Source organism: Cynoglossus semilaevis, chromosome 14, assembly GCF_000523025.1.
Source record: "Cynoglossus semilaevis isolate Cse_v1.0 chromosome 14, Cse_v1.0, whole genome shotgun sequence".
NCBI lineage: Eukaryota > Metazoa > Chordata > Actinopteri > Pleuronectiformes > Cynoglossidae > Cynoglossus > Cynoglossus semilaevis.
The window spans coordinates 8,097,879-8,124,734 of record NC_024320.1 but is presented as its reverse complement, the minus strand read 5'-3'; the positions used below and the strand labels follow the sequence as shown (position 1 = coordinate 8,124,734).

The window sequence follows — 26,856 nt, the reverse complement described above, 5'->3', positions numbered from 1 at the left end:
GTAAAGAATAACAGCAGAAATGAGCTCTACAACATCATGACAGGTGGCAAAAGACAATCAGTGTTATGTACCTGTAGATGAGTCCGTACAAAGGACTTGCGGCCCGTGTAGTCAAAGTTACTTTTCATGAGGAAATAGAGGAGGTGGGCAGCATCACTGCGGATAGAACTGAGCTTGGAGTTGCAGCACTTGAGTATTTCGTAGCACAGAGAAGCACACATGTCTGCCCGCCCGTCAAAGAATGTACAAGGGAACTGGAGGAAGCATAGACACAGAGATAGTTTTAAATTTCTAGGCCTTAAAAAACATTTTAAGTCTTTAACATATGGGGTTACCTTGTAGATGAAGGTCCTGAGAGAGGTAAAGACCTGTTTGAGGGCCATCTCAGACTGTGGGATCTGCAGGAAACACAAGTGCACCTGAAAGACCTTCTTCATCAAGGGGTTGTGACCCAGGTCTAAGGTCAGCAGGGTCTAAAAGAGGGAGACAGCTGGATGAATGTCACGTGACGAGGGGCAGCATATTGTTTTAGTGAAACGATCTGTCAGAGCCTTTACCTTAAAACCCTTGATGAAAATACTGAGTGTGTCCAGCACAGTGAGACACACCTCAGTGGAAACATTCGCCTCCAGCAAACACTGGCTGCTCAAATCGGCTTCTGTGTGAGAGTAGACTGCATGGAGATAACACTCCATGTTAAACTTGTACATAAAATAGACAAAAATTCTGAAATGTATTATTTATATATATAAAACATTGCCATAAGTTTCTTTAAAAATAATTTCCATATCTAATTCATAAATACGAGTGACTAAGGACAATGAAGGAAAACATAGTGTAATAGTATATAGTCAAAAAGGTGAGAAAAGTAAATAAAATGAAAAGCTTTAAATGATAATAATGTGTCAAAAGCTGGACAAGAAAGTTGGACCAAGAAGCTCTCTAAATTACACTAAGGATATATTTGGCCAAACAACTGATTTTGAATCATCTACAATTGCCTGAAAATCATCATTTAAAATTACAACTTACTTAGATGCTATCACCTGAAGGCATTTTATTAAAAAAAGTTTGTTTTAAAGAATAAGTTGCCAGGCACCAACTCAACCCACATGCTGTGACTGGCCTCAGACCTTACTTACTGTTCAAGGTGTGATAGTTCTCTGAAGTTCCCAGCTGCTGTAGGCGAGAGTGTAAGATCCCTGCCCTGTTACGAGACACAGGTAGAGTCAGAGACTTCCTGTCTGCAGCTGCGGGTGCTGGACTGTCATAGCTCCTGAAAGAGAATTAAAAACACTGATAATTTGGATTTTCCAGTCTTTTGTCAGTTTCTTCTATTTGTTTACTCCCATGGCTTCTGGAAGAGAGTCATGACACTGATGCTCTACCTGGCAATGAGTCTCTTCCCCATGTATCGGAACTGATGCAAGCAAATTCTGAGGAAAAAGAGCAAGCAGAGACATATTTTCATTGTCATCACATACAAAGTATAGTTAAAAACAACAAAGAAATGTATCTTGAGTCAAACCACATTGGAATTCCTTGAAAATAAACCAAAACCCTGGATTTCAGGCAGACCATAGTTTGTTCTTTTAGAGCACCATGAACAGCTCTGGTGTAAAACCGTCCTAATGATGGATTATGGCTGATTTGTATCTAATTACTTTTATAATCAGGGTTATTACTACTGTAAATGAGCATCCCTGGTCCATCCCACAGTCTGCATTCAAAGAATGAGAAGAGCTTTTCCCAGAAAGCAGTAATTCAAAAAGAAAGCCTAAGACTCAGTTGGATATTTTCTCAGCAAACTGTGTTTACTCACTTGGATATTTTCTCAGCAAACTGTGTTTTGAAAGTCATTATTATTTCATTTATTTTTCTGACTCTTGTAAAAAACACGTTCTGTACTTACTCCCCCAATGTAAAGAAGTCCATCAGTTCTGACGAAGGTGCTTTGTTCCAGTAAGAAAAAAGGGCTTCTACAGGAGAGGACAACAGTGAAATACTAGTCAGAGTAGATATTTTGATGTGCTGCAGGTACTATGAGCCTATCAACCATACTGAACAGTACATACACCCACCCTCGGACATGCTCTGGAGAATATACAGGAAGCACATGAGCAGATTTTTGATCTCATCCTCCTCAAGTTTGTCACAGCGCAGCAGATTGCTGCCCAGAGTTGATGACCCTTGATTCTAAAACAGCAGCCAGGGAAATGAAAGTGTGACTGATCAACAAGGAACACGATCAAAACCACAGTATTAGGAAAAAACTACTTGTTTGACTCTAAAATTAGCCTGCTTGTATTACCGCAATGATTGGCATACTCGTAGCTTTTTTGATTGTTTCTTCGATTCATTAATATTTCTGGCTAGCTCGTTCTGGTTGAATGTGTTGCTAAACTTTTGAAGACTTATTTTTGGTTAATTTGAAGATTGGTGCAAGTTCTTTTTTAGTGATAGCTTATAACTGCCATGTCCAAAGTGGAATAGCTAAAATAGCTAAAATAGCTAAAATAGCTGGCTATTTATGTAGTTATTTATCTTTAAAGGTTTATCTTTAGCCTTTCTGAAATAGCTAAAATAGCTGGCTATTTATGACTATTTTGGCCTAAACCAATTAACAAAATAATTTTGGAAACAAATTAAACAATTACCGTACCTACAGTACAATAATAGTTAGGCCTTTTTGCTGTGTTTTTTATGCTAAATGTTGAGATCTTACCTTAATGTCTACATTTTACCTTGTGTTCAAATTTTCTTTCAAATGCTTTTCAGTTTTCTTCACCTGCTATAGGTTTGCTACACAAACAAAGTACTGCCTGAATTATGGTTTTTCGTTCACAAATGACAAATGAAGTCATTCTTTTCTATGTTATTAAAGCTTTTAATGAGCTTTAAATGTCTTGCCACAAATCTTGTCCAGTGGATGTTTTCAGTCCTCTAGGTCATGTAATGCTAAGAAGTTTGGTTAGAAGTTAATTTTCTTTTGAAAAAAAATTTTCAAGAGGCTTCTTCAATTTTGTCTTTCACTCAGGTGGGGTTCTGGCTGAATGGTTGTAATTCACTTTATTTCTAGTGTGTCATTGCTTTTTTTTTTTTTTTTGTATATGCTTTAGCTGTCCACTGGGTAATTTTACAGCTGCCTTACTGCAAGTTATCTTTTGAGCACATTTTACCCAACTTTATTTAAGTTATTTAAGCAGCCTTTTAATTTTTTTTTTTTTTTTTATACATCGTTTTCTGCAGCTCTGTGGTGTTTCACTGTACCCTTTCCAGGGAGTTAGTCATGTCACTCCTCTTGTCCAGCAGGCTGTTACCAGAGTCTGTGGACACCAGGGAACCTCTAGAGTCTGTGTGGTGAACTGCAATGGTACTAGGGATGGAGCTGAGAGGAGGTGCTGAAGGAAAGAATCACATAAAAGTTTCTTACATGTCAGCTTTTTAAGACACCTAATAATTGTAAACAGCTCAGATGTCTATGAGGGCGTTACTACCAAACCCTAATGAGGTCAGCTGTCCATCAAAGGCCACTTAGAGAGACAAGCATCAACTCAAATACCACATTGGTTAATGTAAAATGTCCAGTAAATTCCATATGTGTTTTTCCGATAGTGACAGAAAAACATATTTCTAAATTACAATCTTCATTCAAGTCATATCAGAAATGGATAAAAAGAAACATAGCCAAAAATAATAAAGTAATTGATTAAAAAAATAATATGTATTAGAAATAACATTTCACCGGTATCACCATGTGGCACACTTTTTAAACCCAAAACCCCTCTTAGGGAAACCTACCTTATTTAGACCTACATCTAAATAAAAACAAACTAATAGTTACTGATAGCTACATGTTAGCCAAGAAATGCTTTAAGTTCTATTTTGTAACTAAATAAAAAGCTACAGAGTTAATAATTGTAATTCATAGTCAGGATTAAATGAGCTGCTATATTAGATTAAAGGACAGAGAAATAAGTCACCTGTTACAGCGATGACTCCACACACATCTTTGTGGAGAGCATTTTCTACGATGCTGCCAGTTTTTTGAGCCACCACTATTGACTCCTCCCTTACATTCTGGCAGAAACAAAATTTTGATTTTAGAAACGCACACACAAATATACATAGACGTACATACAAACACTTGGAAAATGGAGACTGAACGCCGTGAGATGTCAAACTTACTGGGTTGTGAATCGTTGACTCCTTGACATCCAGACGGTTGATGTTTTCCTGGAGAAGGCCAAACAGAGGGAGGTAAAGAGTGGCCAGTCGGGCCTGCTGGCTCTGATACCAACGACAGGGATATCACAAAAAAGAAAAGTTGTTACAAGGGTTTGTGATTGACTGAAACTTTGCTGATTGTTGTTGGTGTGAGAGCTGTATAGCTCACTTTTCCTGTGTAGCGATCATCAAATGTGTGTTTGATCATCAGGCCTTTCAGAACCTGGATGGCAATCTGGCGGACATCCTTGTACTCCTGCAGAGCACTGCTCACCCCCCTGAGCAGCTGACCAACCAGGAAGTGGTTTTGACAAAAGTCATCAGTTAAGGAATAGTCCAGCTGGAGATCTGTTGCAGTGACAATTTTTTAAATTATAGAATCACATTTAGTGCAAAGTCTTTAGATGGTTTTATAAAGCCTACAAACATTGCCTGCTATCATGGAATTTTTTTTTTTATGTCAAACAGGTATAAATTATATTTCTTAACACTGGAGTTAGGGTGACATGCTTTAAATGTCTATTACAGCGCATGACACCAATCTGAATGGCAATAGATCCAACTTTCTCAACAAAATATCACATTGTCTTTCTAATAAAACATCCAAATGTAATGTCTTTGCAGAAACAGGAAGATCATAGAATACTAAAAATTATGCAGAAAAGACAATATTTGTTAAGCTAAGCCTTGCCAAGGAAACTTTACGCTGTAATCTAATGAAGTATTTACAAGTATCACAGCAGCTGGCCCCACAACAATTTGTTCCATATTTTACCTTGGAACCTCTGCATTCGCCCTGTTCCAAATTGAATGGGCAGATTAAGAGGGACATAATGCTCATGGTTGCAGACGACTCTCAGGAACTCAAACTTGAACTCATACAAGGTCTGGTGAGAATACAGAAGGACAAGTGTCAGATCAGGCAAGATTTGATTATACTGGTAGTAAAATGTTTTACTTTAAGATTTTAAGATTTCAAACCTTGGGATCTCCAGGAACAAAGTAGTTCATATAGTTGTTGATCTGCTTGAAGACAAAGCCTCTGTCCATGAAGGTGAAGCAGCGCTGGGGAATCAGAGAACACTTACAGGGATGTAACGATACACTCAACTCACAATACGATATGATTCACTAATTTTGTGTTTGTGATACGATTTCATCACTTTTTTTTTTTAACAAAATGAGCTGCAAACAAATTATGCTCAAATAGGATTTTGATCATATACAATACCTTTGTAAGAACTATACAAAATATTGTTACTAAATGAAATGACCTTGTGGAGAACCACTACACACCACCATTTATCCCCTCTTATTAAAAGTCAAACTAGTGGTGGTCTGATTTACCTCACCAACTGTCAATATATTAAACAACAAAAGAATATAAAATGTTAACTGTTCCTTTCTTTACAGAAACACTGTAAAACATGTTGATGTCTCTTGGTTTAATAGTGGATCACAACCAACGTTTTTAGGTGCACATCGCCACCTACTGTACTAGAGTGTGTAGTCTCATGGTATGACCACTGACCTTTTGAGATAGCGCAGCCTACTTCTTTGTCCTTGATGCTTTTATCAATGTGAATTGTCAAGCATTTGTATTGATTTTCAATCGGTTCACGATCCTTACATCCCTACTTACAGCACATCACAGAGATAGAGATTTAAACATAGCTAATCACAAACCTTGATGAAAACTGCCAGGCTGTGGTTGGCATTGCTTGCTGCGTCCAGGTTGTCTTTGTATTTCTGAGTGATGTGTGGCATCAATGTGTGAACCAGTGTCTCTAAGGCTTGGTGGAAGGAGGCAGAGAATCGCTGGTTTCTGGAGAGCTGTTCCAGAGGAAAAAAATGGGCTGATAAAGTAGAGAAGTAAAATAATTCAGAAATACCTAATGTTCGGATGGCTGGATGGATGGACGATGTTGAAATAGTTGGCCAAAAGAATGAAATGTATGGCATATACATTATTATTTATATTATAATATGTAACTAAAATATGCTAAAAACCAATGCTGTAGCCCTGAATAAGCTAAAAAGTAGATTTTTTTTTAAATAAAGCCTCATTATTGATAGTATGCAGATGTATGAATTCAAAACAGTCCACTCCAATATTTGTTGAGCAATTTTTAAAACATGTTCAAAGAGAATTCTTAAATGTAATCAAGATCATGGCAAATGATAGAAATCACCATCAAATCTTTGTAAATTACATCTCATATCCAGGTTTTTCCTTAAATTACTTAAATTAAGGAAGAACCCTACGAAACCTACCTTCACCTTTTCACTTTCAATGAGATGGTGGGCCATAGATTTCACTAGGGCTTCAAAGAAGTACCACAAGTGCTGCAACACAAACAAAAGGTTAACACAACGTTAAAACTCCTAGAATGCTTAGTATGTGCATCAGAGTAGGGTTGGTGATCCATGGTTCTATGTTTTATTGTTGTGCTGTGTTCCAACTTTGGAAAATGAAATCATTTCATTAGATACACAGGTAAAAACAGAGTTGAAAGCCTAAACGTATTTCTTATTTTTTGTATTTCATTGTTTGCGGAGAAATTGGATCTGTAGAGCAGGCAGTATCTTTGATCTGTACAGGGTACATGTAAAGCTAAGCGTATAAAGCACACTAACACACATGCACTGGCATGTAAAGAAAAAATATTTTGTCCCAATTTTTTAATCACAAATTTCTGATGACCCCAGAGCTTGTTGTTTCTAAAATTAGTTTTTGATCATGTTTGTTATTCTATGTTGCAAACACAGAGCAGCCAGATCAGTGCACAACATGTCATTTTATTTCCCTGGTCAGGTGTACAGCTAGAGGAGCTTGTCTTACAAAGCTGAAAATGAAAACTCTCAAACTCTTTGAGTCTCTCAAACAATGAATTATAAAAGATGAGCTACTGCAGCATTTTCAACTGACCACAGTGGATGTTTGAAAGATGGAAAGCATTACAGTGATTCAGTTTCAGCTTCATTTTGTCATGTAATTTTTTATTATCAATTACTAGACATTTTAGGTGACCCCATTGGGATTCAAGGCAACACAATGTGGGTCACAATCCCAAGGTTGAAAAACACTGCTTTTTAGTATAAAGAAGGTCATAAAGGCTTTGTTTAGAAACAATTAGTACTTCTTCTCCACCTAACTTTGTCATTTCTGATTTAGCTTAAAACCATACCTTATCGACTTGCAGTAATTTGTTACTGTTGTCGTACCGTATGTACTGATAACATAATTACAGAATGTTGTATGCTTGGATGCATGAATATCAGGAACCTGAACATGTGTAGAATTGACCAAACCACCCCATGAGTGTAGGTCACCTTCAGAAGCTTGTTGCTGGTCAGAAAGTCAGTAGATGGCTTAAGTATGGCTGTCATGGCTCCAGTCAGCTCCTCGTGTATGGTTTTACCCACTGTGGAAGAGTAAGGCTCTGGCTTGAAAACAAACTGACATCAGATACAAAGAGGGAAGAAGAAATCAAATTGGATTTCAGTAAAACTCACTGCGAAGATACTTTTAGTTAAGGACATAATTGTACCTTGACATAAGATCGTAGGTAATGTTCAAGCCCCTCCTCATGGCACTGTGCTACTACATGGACCATTACCCTGAAGAAGAAGAAATAAACACGACATTAATGGTGTGTTCAAGGTTTTTAACTAATTAAGTCGAATAGGTTGTATTTTAATTATATACTAATTTAGCATAATTTGGCTATTTTTTATTGCTTACAGATCTCCTTTTCTGTGTGTATGCATATATATATTTATATGTATGTGTGCACTTGTATGTGCCTGGTAGCGTTGACTGCCACGTCCTCATTTCTGGCTCTAGTCAGGATACAAAAGAGCTGATTAAGGATGGTGGGGAGAAAGTTGACCAACACATGACCTTCCATGGCATGAAGACTCTAGGGTGGGATGCAAAACAGATCATTAATGTTTGATAACAATATTTAATTTGATGGGAAATATGCGTGGAAATAACTGTGCCCAATACAAACCTTGAGGTATTTAACCAAGTCCCCCTCTGAACCCTGTTCTGAGACCTCCATGCTTTGACAGTGGTGGAAGAAGTTGTGTAAGTGCTGATCCTAAATAAAAACATACATTTTGTAAGAGAAATATAAAATGGTGACTATGAATAATGACCAGATTACACTGAATGATGAGATTCTTTGGGAGTACCTGAGTATAAATGGTAGAAACCAGGTAGGTGGAAACTTTGAAGACAGGTTTTCCTCCATCAATCCATTTAATCTCAGAACCACAGTGCTGTAATAACAAGTGGAAAATTATTACTTCACCACATAAAATGATGGAGGCATCAAACCGCAAAGTCACTGGACTGGATTAGAAAAGAAAAACATAAGATTTCAATTACAATTATAGGAATAAATCTAGGTGGTTCTGTAGCAGAACTCACCTGCAAACTCACCAGGTATTAACAAGTTCTAAGTTCTATTTAAATCTAGCCTCAGGTACACAAAAGCACAACACACACAACTGGGTAATTTTATATAAATACAAGCAAATCCGAAATAATGAAAATGTTTGAAGAACTTGTTGCTACCATATGTCAAAGTAGCAGCAGCCACATTTTGCTAAAGGCACTTGATTACTGATAATCAGCAGGTGCGAGCAGCTTCATAAAAGCAGCAGTGGTGGCAATATTTTACTCTGTTGTACAAAGACAATAAAGTAAGAATTCTATTTTACTCTGTTGTATTGCCACCAGGCTAACGCAGTGGCAGGCTGGGATGGTTATTGCGCTTACACAACAAGATCGCTTGTTCTCTCACCTTCGTTGAGCAGTCCTGGGCACTGAGGTAGCCAGCAGGTAGATTTGAAGCCACAGGGAGTGGCTGTTCATTCATGATGACTTTGCCATCCTTCAGCAGAGCCAGCCAGGCTGAGCCCACTGCAGATAGACATGTTGCAAAATGATCCAAACGCAGGTTTTGTACAACATTTACCAGGTCACATTCTATCACTCCAGTCAAACTCCAATCTAAAGTATACAAAAAATTCAAAAGCTAAGTCATCTTTTTGTTCATCTTAATGCTTTGCTGCCTTTCTTTTTGTACATTTTCTTTGCAAATGGCTACAATACTTCTAATGTTCATCTGCAATGAAAAACTGTGTTTTCAACCAGAAACTGAGAATACTTTTTACAAGTTTTTTTTACTCTTGTCTGTATTGTAATTCTTGAAATGATAATGGCAATTATGAGCCCAACTACCAGTTCTTAGTTACTTGTTATACCAGGCGTGGGCATACCAGGAGATGAAGTGTTTGTGTGAACTAAAATATATGACATGTAAGTCATGCATAAAGGATAAAATGCTAAAATTCTTTTAGCCTTTTCTACACCATTTAATGGGGAAATACAGGCATTACAGTGAAAAAGTAGAAATATAATGACAATATACATTTATAATATAGTTTGGTGGGCCGGAAATAAAAAGCCAAATGTGCCCCATCTGGCCCCCGGGCCATAGTTTGCCCATGCCTGGGTTATACAGACAGGTATGAAGCTGTTTTTCCACTTTGTCCTGACTGAAGAATCATATATAATAAATGGCCACATTATAATTTAAAGCAGATTTAAGGTTTTTTCCAAAGGTCTGATAAAGCTCGCCTGAGAAAATGTCCACCTAAAATTTATGCCCCCTTGTTGAAAATAAATAAATTCCAGAAAGTAAGTCTCTATAACATATGACTAGATAATGACTCAAGTTTTGTCACTGGTGTTCTACCTGGACTCTCCACGGGATCTTTCTTCTTACTATTGCTGTCACAGCTGACATGATGGAAGGTGAAAAGAAGGTGATGCTTTTCATGCAGCTGGGTCGGCAGCTCTATCTTTATCTAAAAATAAAAAAATAAATTTTAAAACTGGGCTCTTAAATATTTTTTGATTTCAGACAATTAACCAAAATACATTATCACTTTGATCTACCTTTGAACAATTGTTGTTTTTATGCTTTTAAGGAGGGTTTGACAATATTTTGTTTTCTCAGAGTACCCTCACCAAGGGTTGGTGATGGTACTTCTTGTTAACAGAAGGCTATTTCAAGCCAAAAGGAAACAAATAATTCCATATTAATTAACATTGTATGTAACACATTTACTGTACCATATCATTTCCCTAAATCTGCAAATGTTTTAAAAAAAAAATTTTTAATTTTAATTAATGATGCCCTTACCTCACTGTAAAACTCTGGGTTCTGCTGATGGTGCAGGACAGCTGCATAGGCATGTGTAGTAAAGAGAGCACCACCAGAATGACCATAGATGCACTGAAAGTAATTCAGATTTCAGGAGAAAATTAAAAAAAAAAAGACACAAGTGTATATAAAATTAAAGTGAAAAAAAATCAACTTATGTTTTTGCACCTTCAGTGGCTGTGCTTCATCGTCGTCGGAATCCTTGAACTCAACTCTCACAGCAATATTCCTTGCCTTGAGCAGAGAGAATAGGAATATAGTTTACATTTTGAAGGGATCATTTTGTGATCCACATAATAATTGGTTAAAATGATCTTTTTGACTTGTGTTGCAGCAGACAGACTTCCACTAACTGTCTCTTGTGGTCCACACTAAAAATGAGCATGTAGAAAACGTACACTAAAGCAGGGGGCCCAGCTACTAGTGCACAAAGCATCCACATGTGGCTCACAACTAGATTTTGGTATAATGTAATCTGACCCCCTGCTATTGGTTTTTGGCCCTTCGATGAGATACCAGGGGTAACAGTGGCCCCCAATTCATTTGACTTTGAGACCCCCCCTCTCTGAAGTCTTCTATGAAAAAAATGATGATTTTTTTGGCATTCTACAAACCTTAGCAAAAGACTTCTGGCTATCGTACTTGAGATGTTTTGGGTAGACGTATAAGTGGTTCTTATAGATGGTAAATGGCTGTGAGCATTTGGCAATGCAGGGCACAAACTCCTCAACCTCCAGCAGAGTGCTGCCTGACCCGACGTCCTCAAAACCCCTCACGGGAATGTAAGAGGAAGTGACACAATCTAAAAGCAGGAAATAAGTGGTTGCAGAGTTCAGTCATCAAGTAACATAGTTAAATATATATAGCTAAATATAATTTTGTAAACATTAAAAAGGCTTCACTGGTCACATCTGAAGGCACACTGTCAATAGTCACGTCCAAGTTCCCTAAGAGCACAGGAAGTTTGGCCATTTTTTCTGGTCTATGTGGGAAAAATACACAAAAAGTGGTAGATGAAATGTAAAATAAAAGATTAAATAATTATACGTTTTTAAAAGTGGTATGGTGGAAATACATACTTTCTAAAATCAGCCAGAAGTTTGAACATGTCCTCGTCTGACAGTTTGCTGCTCTCCTGTCTGTAGAGAGCTGAGAAACGAGAGTTTTTATCCAAAGTTCCTGATGCATCTTTGAAGACAGACCTGGTAAAATGTGAAAACAAAACAATCATTTCATACAAGGGAAAGGAAAGGGAATTGTTTTCTATTGATGTATCTATTTGCTGAAACAAATACATTTATTGTATGAAAAGTGCTATATACAGTAAATACAGTAAGTAAAGTTAAAGTTGGATACAAATTGTTATTGCCCAGCCAAAATATAACAATAATTGCTAAAACTTAAACCTCATAATAAAAACATGCCCAATTATATTTAAATGTAGAAGTGGACATACTTAAAACATAACATTAAAACTTAAAATAAGCTAATTTGTTTCAAGTCAACAAAAGATACATATTGAGGTTCACTAGCTAGCCAAGTGATTACAAATAGTTAAAAAAAAAAAATCAAAAAATGAGAACAATTTCACAAGAAATAGCAAACAGTGTGTCAAACATGGCAGAAATCTTGACAAAAATACTAAATAATTCTACAAATAACTAAATAACCTGATGTGAGGTCAGAAATGGCACATTACCCAAAACAGTTGCTAGCCAAGCCCCGAATGAACAACTGCGCAGTATTTTCAGACTTCTACTGTGCATTATTCAACAATGACTATGATATTACATGTTCATGACTGTGCAATATCATCTATCTACGTTCCACTTTTTGGATTCGCTTTAACCTTTGTTATATACGGTATGTTATAAAGTTGTTTTGTTTTATTGTTGCTGCCAACAAAGAGCAAACTGAACCCAAACTGTTTTTCATTGTTCCTGCAAGGGTGAAAATAAAGAGCTATTTAATTCTATTCCAGATAGGTTACTGGTAGCTAAAGAACAGTATTTAATTTATTTAATGTAGGGTTTTTTAGTGAGTGCACAGTATTTAATGTAGGGTTTTTTAGTGAGTGAGTATTTGTCTTCCACATATCAAGTTGTGGGCTTTAAGATTAGAAATGAGCTAGCTAACAGGGACAGGTCTAAACATTAGCTGAGAAAGTATTAGCCAAGAGAGTAAATGGGTTTTCTCAAACCTTGCAGCCCATGCAAAAGGCATCCTGTACTGCCCCAGTCTGCCGCAGGCCAGTCTAGCATTCTTCAACACTTTGTGGACCACCTACACAAGAAAATAGTGTACATATTGTATGTTTTATAAACACAGACAACTTTAACACATTTAGTAGAAGGAATGTTAAAGCAATTTTCTTGCTACAGTCCATTTTGGCTTTTCCCCTCATCACTTAAGTCAAACAACACCAGAAAAGTTAAAAGAAATTAAACTGGAAGAAACAAAACAAATGAAAGCAGAATCAGCAGTATAATCATTTCCAGTTAGACAAAGAAAAATAAATAAATAAAAGGCTACAAGGAAACAAAGGTAGGGGAAGACATATCTGTAAAGAACAACAATACTAGAAATTCAATTTTAAAAAAGAAATTAAAAAAAAAAGTACCTTTGCAGAGTCTGAGTTCTTCATGTAGGGCTCAGTGCAGTGAGTGATTCCTCCTTGAAGAACCTTCTCAATCCTGGCCACCAGGAAGATCTCAGGATGAGGGCAGGTGACTGAGAAAACCCCCTGCCTGGGGTACTGAAGAGATCCTTCTGGCAGCATGCTGGCCAGCTTGTAGCCACTGAGAGGTCCATCATCTTCATTGCTGTTCATCTCTGAATTATTAACAGAACTTGAAGTCATCCCTCGCACCAGAGGGTGGTTTAGATCCACATGAAAGTCAGCCGAGATCTTTCTGCTGTTCTGGACGTCAAAAAGGGACAGGATCACGTAGAAAGGCTCCACCTGTAGAAGAACAGAAGGAAAAACTTTTTTTAAATCATTTTACAGAACACTGAATATAAATGCTTATTTCATTAATCCTTTTGAACAGTGTTTATATTTCCTTTTATCCGAGACAAAGTTAGTGATGAAAGTTAACCTACGTTGGTTGTGGGTCCAGCTTCATTTTCAGCCACACAGCCTTGCAGGTTGAAGGACAGGTCATTGCAGCTGACAAGGACTCTCTTTCCAAACTTCTCCTCAAACTGCCGTATGTCTGGCTCAAGGCCAGTAAAGTCCAGTTTCTTTGGGGTAAACATTGCATTACACAACAGACTGACATAATTAATACAAACAATCACAGTTTCAGACAATAACCAGGGTGTATGGTCTAAATCACCTGTGTAAAAGGATCAAGAGTGAAGAGTTTGGGATGAGCATCACTCCTCGTTTTGATATCAATCTCTCTCCCAGTCTAAAAAGAAAGCAAAAGCACAGTAAATATTCCTGAACTTTTGACAACAGCTCTTTTTCCCCTTTTATAGAACAGTATTTTATTATTGGCATGCCTTTTACAATGAAAGTAATACATTAAGAACATTTTGCACAGTTGGACTGGTCTGGACTTTTATAGCTTTTGCAATTATCTGCTTTAAGGCCTTAAAAAACACCCCTAGCACCTGGCACAGTTGTTGTTCTTTTACATAACATCAAATTTTCAGCTGGTTAGGAAACAGCAGGGTACTGTAGGAAATTGCAAAAAATAAATTAAGGCTAAGCTCTAAATAGGTCACCTGGAAAAATTAAGCATCTCCTCAGCAGGCAAACTCATGCAAGGTGGGTGTGTATTTTTGTGGTCATTAACAGAGAATATGAGTTCAAGGTATGTTTAAACACATTAGGGTAGAAAAAAAGAACAAGCTACCTGGAAGCTGTCCTGAAAGCAACTGGAGGTCAGGTCTGTTTTTTCTTGTTCCTCATCTGCTGGAGAGACCATCACCAGAACTATGCTTAGACAAGTACACAACACTGAATGGAATATGAGTCACATGTCAAACCCTAAAAACAAATCTGGATCCGGTAGACCAAAACATGGCCCACATATGTATAATATGGGTCCTGATTTGTTCTTCACCCATGCTTTCCCACAAAGCTAAATACCTGTGGCAAAATAGATACAATCCTACATCTGTGTTTATCTATTATATTAGGTATTATTATTACCTATTAATACCTACCTATGACATGGCCAGAAAAATAGAACATCCAGGTTTGGTTTAGGCATGCTATTGGCCATGTCTGGTATTCAGAATGTGTGGTATTCTTCAGGTTTGATTGACCTGTTGTTTGTATTTAGGATACTAGCTGTACACCACAATGCATCAAAATAAAAGAAGCTATCATCTTGCCGATAGCCATATCTCTTATCTGTTGCAGGCTAAGCAAACCATTGGGCTATATAAAATTGATGGCTTTGGGTTAATTTTGGATTACATATAGCCCATATACTGGAGTCAAGATATGGACCACTATCAACCATAATATTTTGCTCTAAATATAAAATATGGATAGCTATGGGATGAGAATTACTTAAGAATAATTGTCAAAATAAAAGGCATAAGATAAAGCCTACAACAGGCAGGCAGAAGCAGAAACAGACCATCTTGCAAGTCTCTGTTCTTCTTCTCCTGCATGGCCTGCTCAAAGCTGCTGTGAAGGGTCTTGTTGAGTGTGTTCATCCAATCCTCCATTTCTGCCTCACTGTCCGCAGCTAACAGAAACATGCTCTTGTCCTGCATCTTCAGCTCAAAGGCAAAGCGACGAACTTTGGTGTTCTGTAAAGACACAGAAGCTAAAAAGATGTTACAATTCAAAATGGTTTATTTTAAATCTCATCATGTTCCAGTAATAAGTATCTTGCTGCAGAAGGTTACCTGAACAACTTCTGTGCATGAATCCAGGAAGATGGTTCCTTTGGGTTCTTTTGAGGTGTTTTCATCTTTGTAGAAGTTAAGATTATAAGAGCCATCTCCAAGCTGAGCAAGATAAAAATATCTTCTCTTGAAGGACTAGAAGGAAGGTAAAGACAATTTATCAAAAATATAAAAAGGAGAACGCAGCCCACATCTTGCTTCAACAATCTGGATCACATCCAACGTATGGCTAATTTTACTTCGTTCCAATCACCGTTATCATAGTTAATGAAAACTCATGGACGTCAGTTTTTCTTACTCTAATCAGGGTAGATGTGCACTAATACACAAGTTCTTTGGTACCCACCCTCATGGTAACACTGATTGCACTGTTCATGTTGCCTTTGTAGAGCCAGCCATGTTTGGAGACCCCTCCCTTTTTGGAACCAAGGGTGTCCTGGAGAAAGAAAAGCAGAAAACACACATTAATGCAGGCATTCTTCCAACCATTACGCTCACCATGAGGGAAGTAAAAAAACTTAGAAAGAATTACCACCTAAATTTGGAATTTGGAATTTGCAATAGCCAATCAATGAGGTTGGGCAGGTTTAAAGTATATGTTACTTAAACAGGGTAGAATATTTACAATAGACATGTTTGCCATGTTCTGGCAAAAGGGTTTTTAAAAACAATTTCTGGCTTTTTCCACATTCATTTGTTTCCATCTAACTGGCATTAACCTGCTACGTAGGAGTACCTGGACAAAATAAATGTATTAATTCATGTATTCATAAGGCTCAGTGAAACACGTGGTCCTTTACTGTAAATACTACATTTTACATTTGGTTACCAAAAAGAGTGAATAGTGAAAATGGAAAAACTCAAGATTAGTAGTCCTACCTCATCTTTTTCTGCATCTTCATCCACTTCAAATACATGAGCTGCCAGTTTCTCTGATGGTAATATCTTACTGAAAAAGAAACAGTCACATACAGAAGGATTCTTACATTCTTACACATCACTGTGCTAGAAATTAGTATTAAATAAGGTTACAGTCTGGACAAGGAGTATACTGACAGAAAAACAGAAAGAAGTGAGAAATAATTGCCAAATACGACTAAGGGTATATAAAAAAAATATCTGAGAACCTGCAAAAACTTAATATAACATAATAATGTTTAAGAAATGTGAAACAGCCAAAGTCAGCCAAAAATGCCCAAAAATTCAACATTTTTAGAAAACAAATTAGTCAAAAGAGCCAAAAGAAACCGCAACTACATCAGAATAGCTTACCAATAACTAAATAAGAAACTATTACCCAGAAAAGTTACTTTAGTTCAACAAATTTAACCAATGTTAGCAAACTACTAAAAGATTGACAAAGAAGTTGGCTAAAGTTAGCAAAACATAAATACAGTTACAAAATACTACATCGACAATAGTATGTGGTTGACTAGAGATTGTTCCAAAAATTACCAAAAGTGAAACACCTAAACCAAAAATGCCCGGACCTCTCCAGTGTAAGGCTTGAAAAAGACTAATAATTAGCTAAGCTAAATAAACTATGCTATTGTAATATAAACAACACATTTCGCTGGCTTCCAAAGCTTCACCATTATATTCCTCAGTTCTGTCCATTTTGACATAATGTACAATCTATCTTGGTGATTCTGTTAATCTGTTGCAGTTTACAGAGCTGTGCAAAATTGTTGTTTTCACAGATCCAGATCATCTGTTTGTTTTTTGACCTTTTACAGACTCTAAACTGGTCTGATGCAACTACAAGCTGAAATGTCAGAGCCAAGGGTGGAGTTTTTCATGTCATTATTCTACAGTCTCCCATACGTGACAAGAAACATCTGCAAAGGACCTTCTTGTCCTTAAGTAAAGTGGCTTGACCTGGAAACTGTGATTGATGGAGGGAGTTCCTCTGAAGACAATGAACAACAGCATATCTCAGGATAGAACACAGGAAGCTTCCCATTGTTGTTAGCATCAGTTTCCAAGATGCAGATATTTATGTTTAGAAATTCCAGCCTCATACTTTCACTAAACAAAGAACAGCCTTGTTTATAATATAAGCACGGACAACCATGTCACGAGAAATACTAAAAATAGGCAAGGTCACCTGAGTTTAAAACCCAAAGATTAAGTACAGCTGTAGCAGTTAGCGAGATAAGAAATTTGATTAAGATTAAAATAAAGAATAAAGAAATACAGAGAATGCAATTAGTGAATACAGACAGCATTTCTCAGGACTATGTTATATGAACTCACTGTGTGAGCTGACGGAAGTCTCCAGAATATCCTTCATACTTGTAACTGACCACATGCCAGTTAGACCTGTAGGTCTTGATGCACTGCAGAGATGGAAAGTGAAGAAAGAACGAAGAGTAAGAAAATCCAATTGTCAAATTACCTCAAAAACATACGCATAGCTAAAATGTGTTAGCTCCCTACTAGCATAACCGATTATACAGCAAAACATAACAAATAACTGCTGCTTTGCCTTAATAGCTACTCACTGCAAGTTACCAAATCTTATTAGTGTTCTCTTTCACAGTTACAGTGTTCCCTCTCGTATCGTGGTAGTTGCGTTTCAAGACCCACCGCGAAAAGGAAAAATCCGCGAAGCGAGACGGTTATTATATTATTTACGTATATATTTACGTCTCCCACACTGTTATCAACACGCCTTGGACTGTATTACTCTCTCCCACACAATTATATGCGCAGTACAGTTTTATAATGAAAAGATATTAAATAAATACACGACCATGAAAAACAATGTAAAATACATTCTAATTATGAATTAAAATTCAACGTACATACACACCGTGGGGGCGCGGCGGAGGTTAGCGCTCAGCTGCAGGAGGGAGAGCGCGGGAGTGGCGACGCAGGTGCAGCCCGGGCCGCAGGTGAGCGCAATTGGCGTAATCTGCTCCTCTCCTTATGTTAGTGGAAGCAGGGACCAAGGAGAGAGGAGAGTGAACAGAGGAGAGCGTAGTGGCCAAGACGGACGGACCGTATATGAAAGCCGGACACAGCGCAGGAGCGCACGTTATTGTCAAGAAAAATAAAGGCTGTTAAGTGTCATCTGTGTCAGCGATGTACTGAAGGAGCGAAAGAAGAACCGCGATATAGAGAGGGAAGACTTTTCTGAGTAAACTACTCAGAAAACGTATAGAGTGAACTGTAAATTTTAAAAGCTGTAAGTTCATGTGCTTAAACAACCAACAGACGATTTGACATAACTACAGGGTGATGTAGACCGGGGTGCTGTTTGTAAAAAGCCCAAAGGAAACCTGACTTCTTAGAATGCACCACAATTGCATTCAAATTCAAATTACGACTATTTTCAAAGGAACACACAAACTCATTGTTCAACTACATTGCTGCCAACCCCTGGCACACACTGTGTGCAGGGGCCTGCCCCCCAGTCCGCCCCGGTTGACAGTCGCACCGTGCTGCAGCCTGGCTAAAATGTTTACATGGACCCCCTTCAGTTTTCTCTGGGCTTTTCTGGTACCATGTTAGCAAGGTTTTGGGGTTATTGGTTATTATCTGGTTATTGAGGCCACATTTTGACCACCAAAAAAAAAGGCTTTATTTAAATTATTTTAACCAAATGCAGACCCCCCCCCAAATACACACACACAAAAAAGCCTAAACACACCATACATTTTGGAAAATGCCAGCTAACGTGCATCATAAGTATTACCTCATGAACAAATAGTGAGCAGCCTTCCCTCTCAGCAGTCTCTGGCACAGTGGAAAACAAAGTCCTGCCCTGGCGCTGTAGTGTGGAGATCTGTGTAGAGAGAGATAGACAGAGAGAGAGAGAGGGCATATGAATGAAATCTCAAGATGGCATTAGAATTAATACTTAATAATCCAAGCTGATTAAAAAATGTTCCACTGTGGAACACCTTACACAAAGTGCAATGTTTTAATGCTAGCAAAGCATGCAAAACCTTCTGATATGTTACCAAACACTTTTTTACTTCCTTCACACTAGTCAGTCGCTCCCTTTGACTTTGACTCACACCTTGTAAAATGCATACACATGTGGGTGTGTGAACATCCACGTGTGTGTGAATCTGTGCAGCACATTCCCATGCAAACACCACATTTACGGGCCAGGACTCTCCTTCTTCCTGCCAAAGACCACTGATGTGAAACACATGGCGGGTTAGACAAGAGAACACTGATACATACGACTGGCTTTACCTTAAGAAGGCGTTGTAATGAAAACCATGAACTATGATTTACAGCCACAGAGACCAGAAACGACATTAAAGAACCACAAGAACACAACCGTTTCTAAAGCCAAAGTAATCCTTCCATGACAGTTGAGAATGTTTTGTGGAGTACAGAGGCTGTTGTGGTACCGCTTCCAGCACACTGCTTACCGATTAATTATTTTAGTTCCAAATTTTATTCCAAAATATGCATTTTTAGTGGGCACCTGGATCTGGAATTTTTTAGAACTTCTAGTTTCCCATTATGATAAAGGATGGAGGCATGGTATGAGGGCAACATCTTTGCTGAAACTCAAGAGAAGTCAGGTTCTTAAAGAGTAACAGTATTGTTTGACCTTGAAGCACAGGTGACCTCTAAACACAGATAGAATGACGTGGTTCACATGTGAAACCATCAGTTCTTATCTAAATATCTTTAGACTATTGTTTCTGACAAACATGCCTCATAAAGTCAGACATGCCATGTCGTTGTCTGGGACCCACACTTAACTGAAATTATGAACTATAATTTGAGAAAATCATTGCAAGGTATTTAACCCTTTTTCTAGTGAAACAGATTTTTAGCAAGTAAGGTCCACAATACAATGTTAACTGTCTTACCTGAAAGTCGTCTGTTGGAAACTGCAGCATGTCCCGAAGAGGATCACTCATAATTTGCATCTTCCTCTGAAGAAGCACATACTCATAGTCCACAGGTTCTATAATCTTTGGTTTCACCTAAACAGGCAAAATTAATGTAAAGTTAAACCAGTGCCGACTCCTTTTAAAATGTTTGAATACGTTATTACAGAGGCTGACTTTTGGACTGTGCCAAGTTGTAATGCCTTAGACTGGCATTCTTCTAAAAGCTGTTTTGTCCACCTTTGAAGTTTGTGCCATTGACTACCTATCAAGTGTTACCTGTTAACTCTGGCCCCATGGAAAGGAGCTTTTGGAAAGGGGCAGTTGTGCACGTTTTTTAAAGCTTGTGAATACAATTTACAAAATGTTGAAATAACTGTAAAAGTATCTGATATTTTTATAAGCTTAAAGTGAACTTTCTTTGACGGGTAATGGATAGCGCCAAAAAGTGAAATGAATAGATAAATAAATAAATGTACATAAAGGTAGCCTTAAAACAATTACAATTATTTGGTAATAAAATTGTAAAGATAAACTATTAATAGCCTGTCATAATTAAAGTAATAAAAAAAAATGTGTAAAGTTATCAGAAGAGCAGGTTTTATTTATAAGTGAAGTATAAAGTGTTGCTTTTCTCTAAACAAGTTGGCATTGTGCTTCAACAGCTTGTCCCCTCAATGTATGTTAGGAAAGACAGAGGCAGTCGATGACAGATGGATGGGAGCAGACATTGAGTGTATGACTGTACCAGTCACTGAGTCATGATCTCACATGCAAAACCAGCACAGGGCTGTAACTTTGTCTCACTTCTTCACTCTGGGTTTCTCTGGAGATTTAACCAGGCTGAACCCCACTAACATGATCTCAGCTCTTTATAGATGACTTTTAGCTATTTCCTGATGAACTAAAAGTTATTTGTGCTTATTTTATGGTACAAAGTTAAACTTGGCTTGATTTACATTTTCTATTTTTGCTGCTGTTAATTTACATTTGCGGTTACTGCATCTGGCTTTTTAGATATAGTTTTGAAAATGTAGCAGATTATTAAGCTTTTGTTAAACTGGTTTTGGCTGGTATTAGTTCATTTTTACATAGATGTTTTAACTGTACGCTTTTTTTTGCCATTTACAAGCTGACCTGTGTGATCTTCGGCCACATTTCAGGTATCCTTTTCCACTTGGAGGGATATTTTCACCTATTTCGTGGCTAAAGCTAAGCTACATTTTCAGTTCCTTTAATTTCTGTATATGCCCATGTGCTCTGAATCTAAATATAAATCCAAGCCCCTTTTTCCAGTCTGATGATAGTCAGACAGCATGGCAGCCAACATGTTTACTATGCTGATTAGAAATCTGTGGTGAGTAGATCTTTTATTTTTCTTAAGCGCTGCACTGATGGACTGGTCAGTGATCAGAATCAGCCAGTTATCACTATGATCCACCCTGACTGGTGATCAGCCAGACAATCATTTAGGAGAGGATGTTCACACTCTCACACAATGAGCCAAGAAAGCAAAGCTCTAAGATCACAATGTGTAATGTATAATAATATATACAACAGTTCAGGTGGAGGAGCCACCATGAAGTCCTTCACAGCAACTAAAAAAACAACAAAAAACACCACCACCCAGTCAAACTGGAAGAGGCTAAAAACAAAAATGTTAGCCAACACAATAACCAAAAAGATAAACATATTGTCTAAAATTAGACTAAAATTACTTGAAAACAATTACATTCATTAAATTTCAGGTCTGGTCAAGCTACAGGTTCACTCATATTCATTCATATATATTCATATATTCACTCATATATAGTTTCATATTTTAAAATCACCCTAGAATGCTATACTAACAAAAGGTATCTGTATTATTTTCTGAAATGGTGTTTCCTTAGATCAGTACCCAATTTTTCCTAGTGAAAAAGAATGTGAAAAAGGTTTTCTTCATGCTCTGACAAAGATATAAGAATATTACTAAAGTCTTAGGAGGAAAGTTGCCTCAGGCTTTGTTTGGATTACATCATATCAAAGAGAGAATTCTTTTTATTTTTTAACTTCTCTGAATCACTATCAACTGTGCAGAGATCTTGTCAAAGCTCGTAATTTCTTGCATAAGAGCCATCAATGTACAAAGGAAGCCAAGAGTGTTTCATCCTCACTTAGATCAACATTCAACTCTCTGGAGATGCATACTCAAAACTGCTATTTCCCATTTCCGCCCAAAGATCTCTTAGTGCTCCTTCAAGCTATTTTCAAAATGGAAACTCAAAGAAAGAGGCATTAAAGAAAGGAATGTTTGATGAGGAAATGCTTCTACCAAAAAAAAAAATCCTTCAATTACAAATAATGTAAAAAATTGAAAAGTATGAGGCTGGGACAGTTGGGACTTACCACAGCCACTTGTGACCCAGCCTCCAGCTCAGACTCAGTCTCAGCCAGGCTCCTGTACTGCTGTGGTAACTCAATCACCATCTCTCTCTTGGGGTTTTTTCCTGTGCGCCCTTGCATGGTGCCCCCAGAACCCGGTGCCAGAGGCAGAGTCAAGTCTTAAAGGTTGACAGTAAGAGTTGCAGTGCTGTAGACTAGCTTTCCTCTGACACTGTCTGCCTCTCCCTCTCTCTCTCTCTCTCTCTCTCTGGAGCTGGTTCTGGCTCTCATCAGAAGGTCTGGGTTCCTCCCCTCATCTGTCTCAGCCCAACAGCTGTGCAGCTGTGAGGATGTGGGTGTGTGTGTATGTTTGCATGTACAACTCGTGATTTAGAGAGCAGGGAAGTGGAGGAGTAACTTTTTCATTTTCACCTGGCAGTGGCTCTGTCAGGACATTGTCTCCACCTGCCTACCTGCGTGGGTGTGGCACCGCTAATACAGTTTTGTGGGTCAAATTAATTCATACCTTTTCAAGGAACATTTCTGGTAATTGTTTTGGCTAGCTTTTTTGGTGAAAGTAAAATAAGTCATTGTTTGTTCTTTAAGCTACATTTTCAACATTTTTTAAAATAATTTTGTATAAGACCGCACTTTTTTCTAATACAGACCTTCAACTAACATTTCTTTTTATATTTTTTGCATTTTTTTTAATGTATGACCTACTACTGTAATTGCTTCAAAGACACTAATGCCAGCTTCCTTTTAAAAATGGCTAACATCAGTAAGACTGCTACAAAGGCACCAGCTAAGATGCGATGAACTAGAGCTTTAGACTGTTCATCATGAATACGTTATTCAAAACTTTGTTTCCATTTCTGTTCTTAGCCCTTTCAATAATACTGCCTTCATCAAAATGACATGCTCTACATGGTCCAACAGTTGATGGTCCTTAGTTCATTTCTTTCTTAGGTCTGTAGCTTTTAGTTTTTCTTTTTGTCCTGGATTGGGTCTGTAATGGACGAATGACTGTCCCCATCGTCCTTCATAGGTCTCAGCAGCGACGGCATCACCAGCTCAGCATGATAATCAGCCTGTTGTCCGCTCTGAGGTCATTTCACCCTATTCAGTCACATCACTGACACACTCTCATACAATAACATGTGTAAGTCTGGGACTGAACATCTGCATCATGAAGCAAAAAACACATTCCCTAAGACAGAGTGAGGGTGGAGAAGGTTACGTCCTTTTGATTTTAAACATCTTGGACTCATTTGGACATGTAAGACGTCCACACCCTACCCTGAAAATGAACACAAACACTTACATACAGAGGGGAGAAGAATTGTGTTGGGACCTAATGATGTCATGTTAGTAACGCAAAAGGGCGATGTCCAACAGGGAGAAAGTAAAGTCCCTGCAGTACTTCACTCTGAAGCATATCCACACAGATATGGTATTGTTATTCATTTTTACAAAAAATGTGGTAGTTATCCATTTCACAGTGACAGGATTTGTGTCTTATCTCCAAGTAATTAACTTTTTTGTAGGTAACTTGTGGGAAAACATCTGGGATGAATTACACAGTATACTAGTGAAGGGAGTTTTCATAATCTTTGTGAAAATGTCATAAAATGTGAATGTTGCAATATGAGAATTGGCAACACATTTGTTTGACATTTCTGATAAACTCTAAGCTAATTTGAGCTGTCTTTGCTAACTTCTAGCAAGTTTTAATTTCAAAGAACTTTTCTTTTGGTTACTTCTATATAGTTCTTGCAAACGTTTTGCTCTTTCGCACGAAAACTTGTTTGGTGTCACTTCAGGTCAGAGGAAATTAAACAAGGGTTGGTTGGGTCAAGGAAAAAGAGAGCCTTGTCTGAATGGCTGGGCAACAAGGAAAAACATATAGTAGGTGAGGAGAATAGGGTTCTGTGCAGAGTGGCAGTATCTACAGATATCTAATGTCAATCAGCCATATGATACAATACGGGGGCAAGTAAAGCCAGAGGCTCCGATCGGTTAGAAAATTTGGGTTTAAGACGGAAGGAAGAGTACTAAAGATTAAAGATACAAATTATAAAAAGTTTAAGTTTGAGAGATCCACTGGAGCGTGGTCTGTATGTTCAGAGAAACTTCTGGGAGGTTCTTACAAAAAAAACGGCAATTTTGTTTGGTTAACACATCAACTTTATGTATTATTTAATATTAAATATATCTGTTATCTGATATGAAATATCCAAAAGCAACATTTTAAATAGCACTGATTGGCTGTCGTAAGCTACGACATATTAAATAATGCTGCATATAACAAAACCTACACTAATTAATAAGACATATTAAATAATGTTGCATATAACAAAACCTACACTAATTAAAACTAAAAATTGGCCGGCAAAAACTAAACAAAATAAATCTATCTAATGGTTAACACATTAGTAGCCAAAGAAAAACACCAAATAATTCATAAAGAGATTATAGGAAATTTGGCAAAAAATGGCTAAAAAAATTTCCTGTAAGAAATATAAGGTGCAGCCTTCATAGTTTACATCATATACTGTATGTCAACATATACTGTATCTCTATACCATTAGAAGAAGAATCTTCTAGGTTGGTTGACAGATTAAAATTCTACATCTTCTTTGAACAAAGTTTAAGGTAGTGTTTTCCCCAAAGGTTGGAAACCTCAGCAGATGTTTGCAGAACTACTTCCTTTTTAAAAATGCTAACCAAATGTTAGAAAAATAAGACAGAGATAAGAATACATTTCCTGGGTTTTACCGTACCACAGCAGTGTCAGAAATCAAAAGTTGATCCCTCAGACTCAGTCTTTCCTCTTCCATCTCCTCCTCCAGAACCCCCTGCTCGCTGACACCCTTTACGGTGCAGGACCTCTCAAGGATGGAGCGCAGCCGCTCCAGAAGAACCGCACTAGTGGTGCATCCCATGTTGAACCCAAACGCTCAGCCAACATGCAGGAAGGAAAAATACTGATATTACAGTGGGAAACACTGCCTTGGAGATGCTATTGATTTAACATGAGAAGTAAATCTGTTTAAAACAAAGCTCTGTGTTGTGTTGTGAGTGGCTGAGTCATGTCTTCTAGCATAGTGAGGATGGAGGGATGAGGGCAGTGAGAGAAGGAGGAAAGCTCATTCACTCACAGCAGGGCGGTGACTCAGGACTCCTTCTTCCTGTCAGTCTTTCCTTCTTTCCTCTCTACTGTTGGAGGAGCAGGATGCAGAGGCATACGGTCACTTTGCTCCATCCTCCCCCCTCTTCTGCTTTTACTTTCTCTTCTTTGCCCTCCATCTAATCATCCCTCACTCTCTACAAATAAAATCTAAATGTATAATAGGCAGAAATGCTGGTTAAAATAATCAATACACTAACCCGTTATGTATAAACTAATCTTTAATATATTTCCCTTTTCCCCTCTAAAGGGATTTGCTGGGGTGTGTCTCTGGAACTGTTAGTCTTTTACGACATATTGGACTAGATGGGTTAGTCCTATTTGCTAATGGATTTTTATGATGTGTAAGGATGACATCAACAAGGTGATGGCATCACTGGGCAGAAGATGAGGATTAGAAGGGAGTTTTGCCGTTGTGTTAGGCTTGACAGCTACAGGCCAAAGTGATCTACCTACACTCAAAACATTAAATGAATATTTACTCATATAAACCGAACATACACATTTTATTTTAGTAATTGTAATTTTATTGTAGTAATTGAATGCCTGTAGCTTAGTGACACAAAATGATTGAATTATTAATGTATATGGTGACTACCACCCACTATGGAATTATATTTATATTTAAATGTATTTATTGAATATTATTAAATGAAATAGCAAGATTGTAAGAGTGTACAAGTAAGTAAGAGATTGTGACATATATTATAAACATATTTCAAATTAGCTCAGAAATTGCTAAATATTTGTCTAGAAATGTACTAACATTTTCTCAGAAATAACTAAGTGAGGAAAAAAGCTGAGAATCAGATGTAACTTTACTGAAGAGAGTGGCCTTTTCACTAAATATAACCAGGCTTTAACATAAATGAATAAATGTTTAAAACAATTACTACAGATGCAAATCTCTGTGACTCTCTTTTGTACCTGTCCACATATGTTTTGAGTTTAACAGTTTCATCTCAATAGTTAGCGCCTCAAATGCCAAGACAAACGAATGCATTAATACTGCCTCCCTCAGGCTGCCTGTAACAGTGCAACAACTCTTAGGCTGATAGTGAAATACAGTACAGTATTGAGATTGAGATTGATTTCCTCA

The 26,856-nt window shown here is 37.6% G+C and overlaps 1 protein-coding gene across 5 annotated transcripts in view; it reads right to left on the bottom strand.

The window, feature by feature from the left end:
* Window positions 1-23,719, bottom strand: part of LOC103389451 (dedicator of cytokinesis protein 9-like) — a 33,780-nt gene extending 10,061 nt beyond the window's left edge. Inside the window, exons 1-40 of one of the 5 annotated variants that reach the window (XM_017038525.2) lie at window positions 22,592-23,719; window positions 20,183-20,299; window positions 19,042-19,131; window positions 17,598-17,680; window positions 16,221-16,290; window positions 15,688-15,777; window positions 15,342-15,476; window positions 15,068-15,242; window positions 14,333-14,391; window positions 13,808-13,882; window positions 13,572-13,712; window positions 13,090-13,431; window positions 12,670-12,752; window positions 11,549-11,671; window positions 11,372-11,451; window positions 11,084-11,271; window positions 10,638-10,703; window positions 10,449-10,541; window positions 9,999-10,110; window positions 9,042-9,160; window positions 8,428-8,514; window positions 8,244-8,333; window positions 8,035-8,150; window positions 7,779-7,848; window positions 7,561-7,686; window positions 6,502-6,573; window positions 5,914-6,060; window positions 5,209-5,292; window positions 5,003-5,114; window positions 4,397-4,575; window positions 4,189-4,290; window positions 3,984-4,080; window positions 3,271-3,401; window positions 2,082-2,196; window positions 1,913-1,979; window positions 1,389-1,436; window positions 1,143-1,276; window positions 558-673; window positions 336-473; window positions 72-254 (exon numbers count right to left, since the gene is read on the bottom strand). In XM_017038525.2, the coding sequence (XP_016894014.1) occupies window positions 72-254; window positions 336-473; window positions 558-673; window positions 1,143-1,276; window positions 1,389-1,436; window positions 1,913-1,979; window positions 2,082-2,196; window positions 3,271-3,401; window positions 3,984-4,080; window positions 4,189-4,290; window positions 4,397-4,575; window positions 5,003-5,114; window positions 5,209-5,292; window positions 5,914-6,060; window positions 6,502-6,573; window positions 7,561-7,686; window positions 7,779-7,848; window positions 8,035-8,150; window positions 8,244-8,333; window positions 8,428-8,514; window positions 9,042-9,160; window positions 9,999-10,110; window positions 10,449-10,541; window positions 10,638-10,703; window positions 11,084-11,271; window positions 11,372-11,451; window positions 11,549-11,671; window positions 12,670-12,752; window positions 13,090-13,431; window positions 13,572-13,712; window positions 13,808-13,882; window positions 14,333-14,391; window positions 15,068-15,242; window positions 15,342-15,476; window positions 15,688-15,777; window positions 16,221-16,290; window positions 17,598-17,680; window positions 19,042-19,131; window positions 20,183-20,299; window positions 22,592-22,708 (4,572 nt within the window). In that variant the 5' untranslated portion in view covers window positions 22,709-23,719. Of the gene's footprint in view, window positions 1-71; window positions 255-335; window positions 474-557; window positions 674-1,142; window positions 1,277-1,388; window positions 1,437-1,912; window positions 1,980-2,081; window positions 2,197-3,270; window positions 3,402-3,983; window positions 4,291-4,396; window positions 4,576-5,002; window positions 5,115-5,208; window positions 5,293-5,913; window positions 6,061-6,501; window positions 6,574-7,560; window positions 7,687-7,778; window positions 7,849-8,034; window positions 8,151-8,243; window positions 8,334-8,427; window positions 8,515-9,041; window positions 9,161-9,998; window positions 10,111-10,448; window positions 10,542-10,637; window positions 10,704-11,083; window positions 11,272-11,371; window positions 11,452-11,548; window positions 11,672-12,669; window positions 12,753-13,089; window positions 13,432-13,571; window positions 13,713-13,807; window positions 13,883-14,332; window positions 14,392-15,067; window positions 15,260-15,341; window positions 15,477-15,687; window positions 15,778-16,220; window positions 16,291-17,597; window positions 17,681-18,148; window positions 18,771-19,041; window positions 19,132-20,182; window positions 20,300-22,591 lie in introns of those variants that run through there. The other 4 variants (XM_017038526.2, XM_017038524.2, XM_025062604.1 and 1 more) reach the window with 4 other exon arrangements.
* Window positions 23,720-26,856: the final 3,137 nt, after the last annotated feature.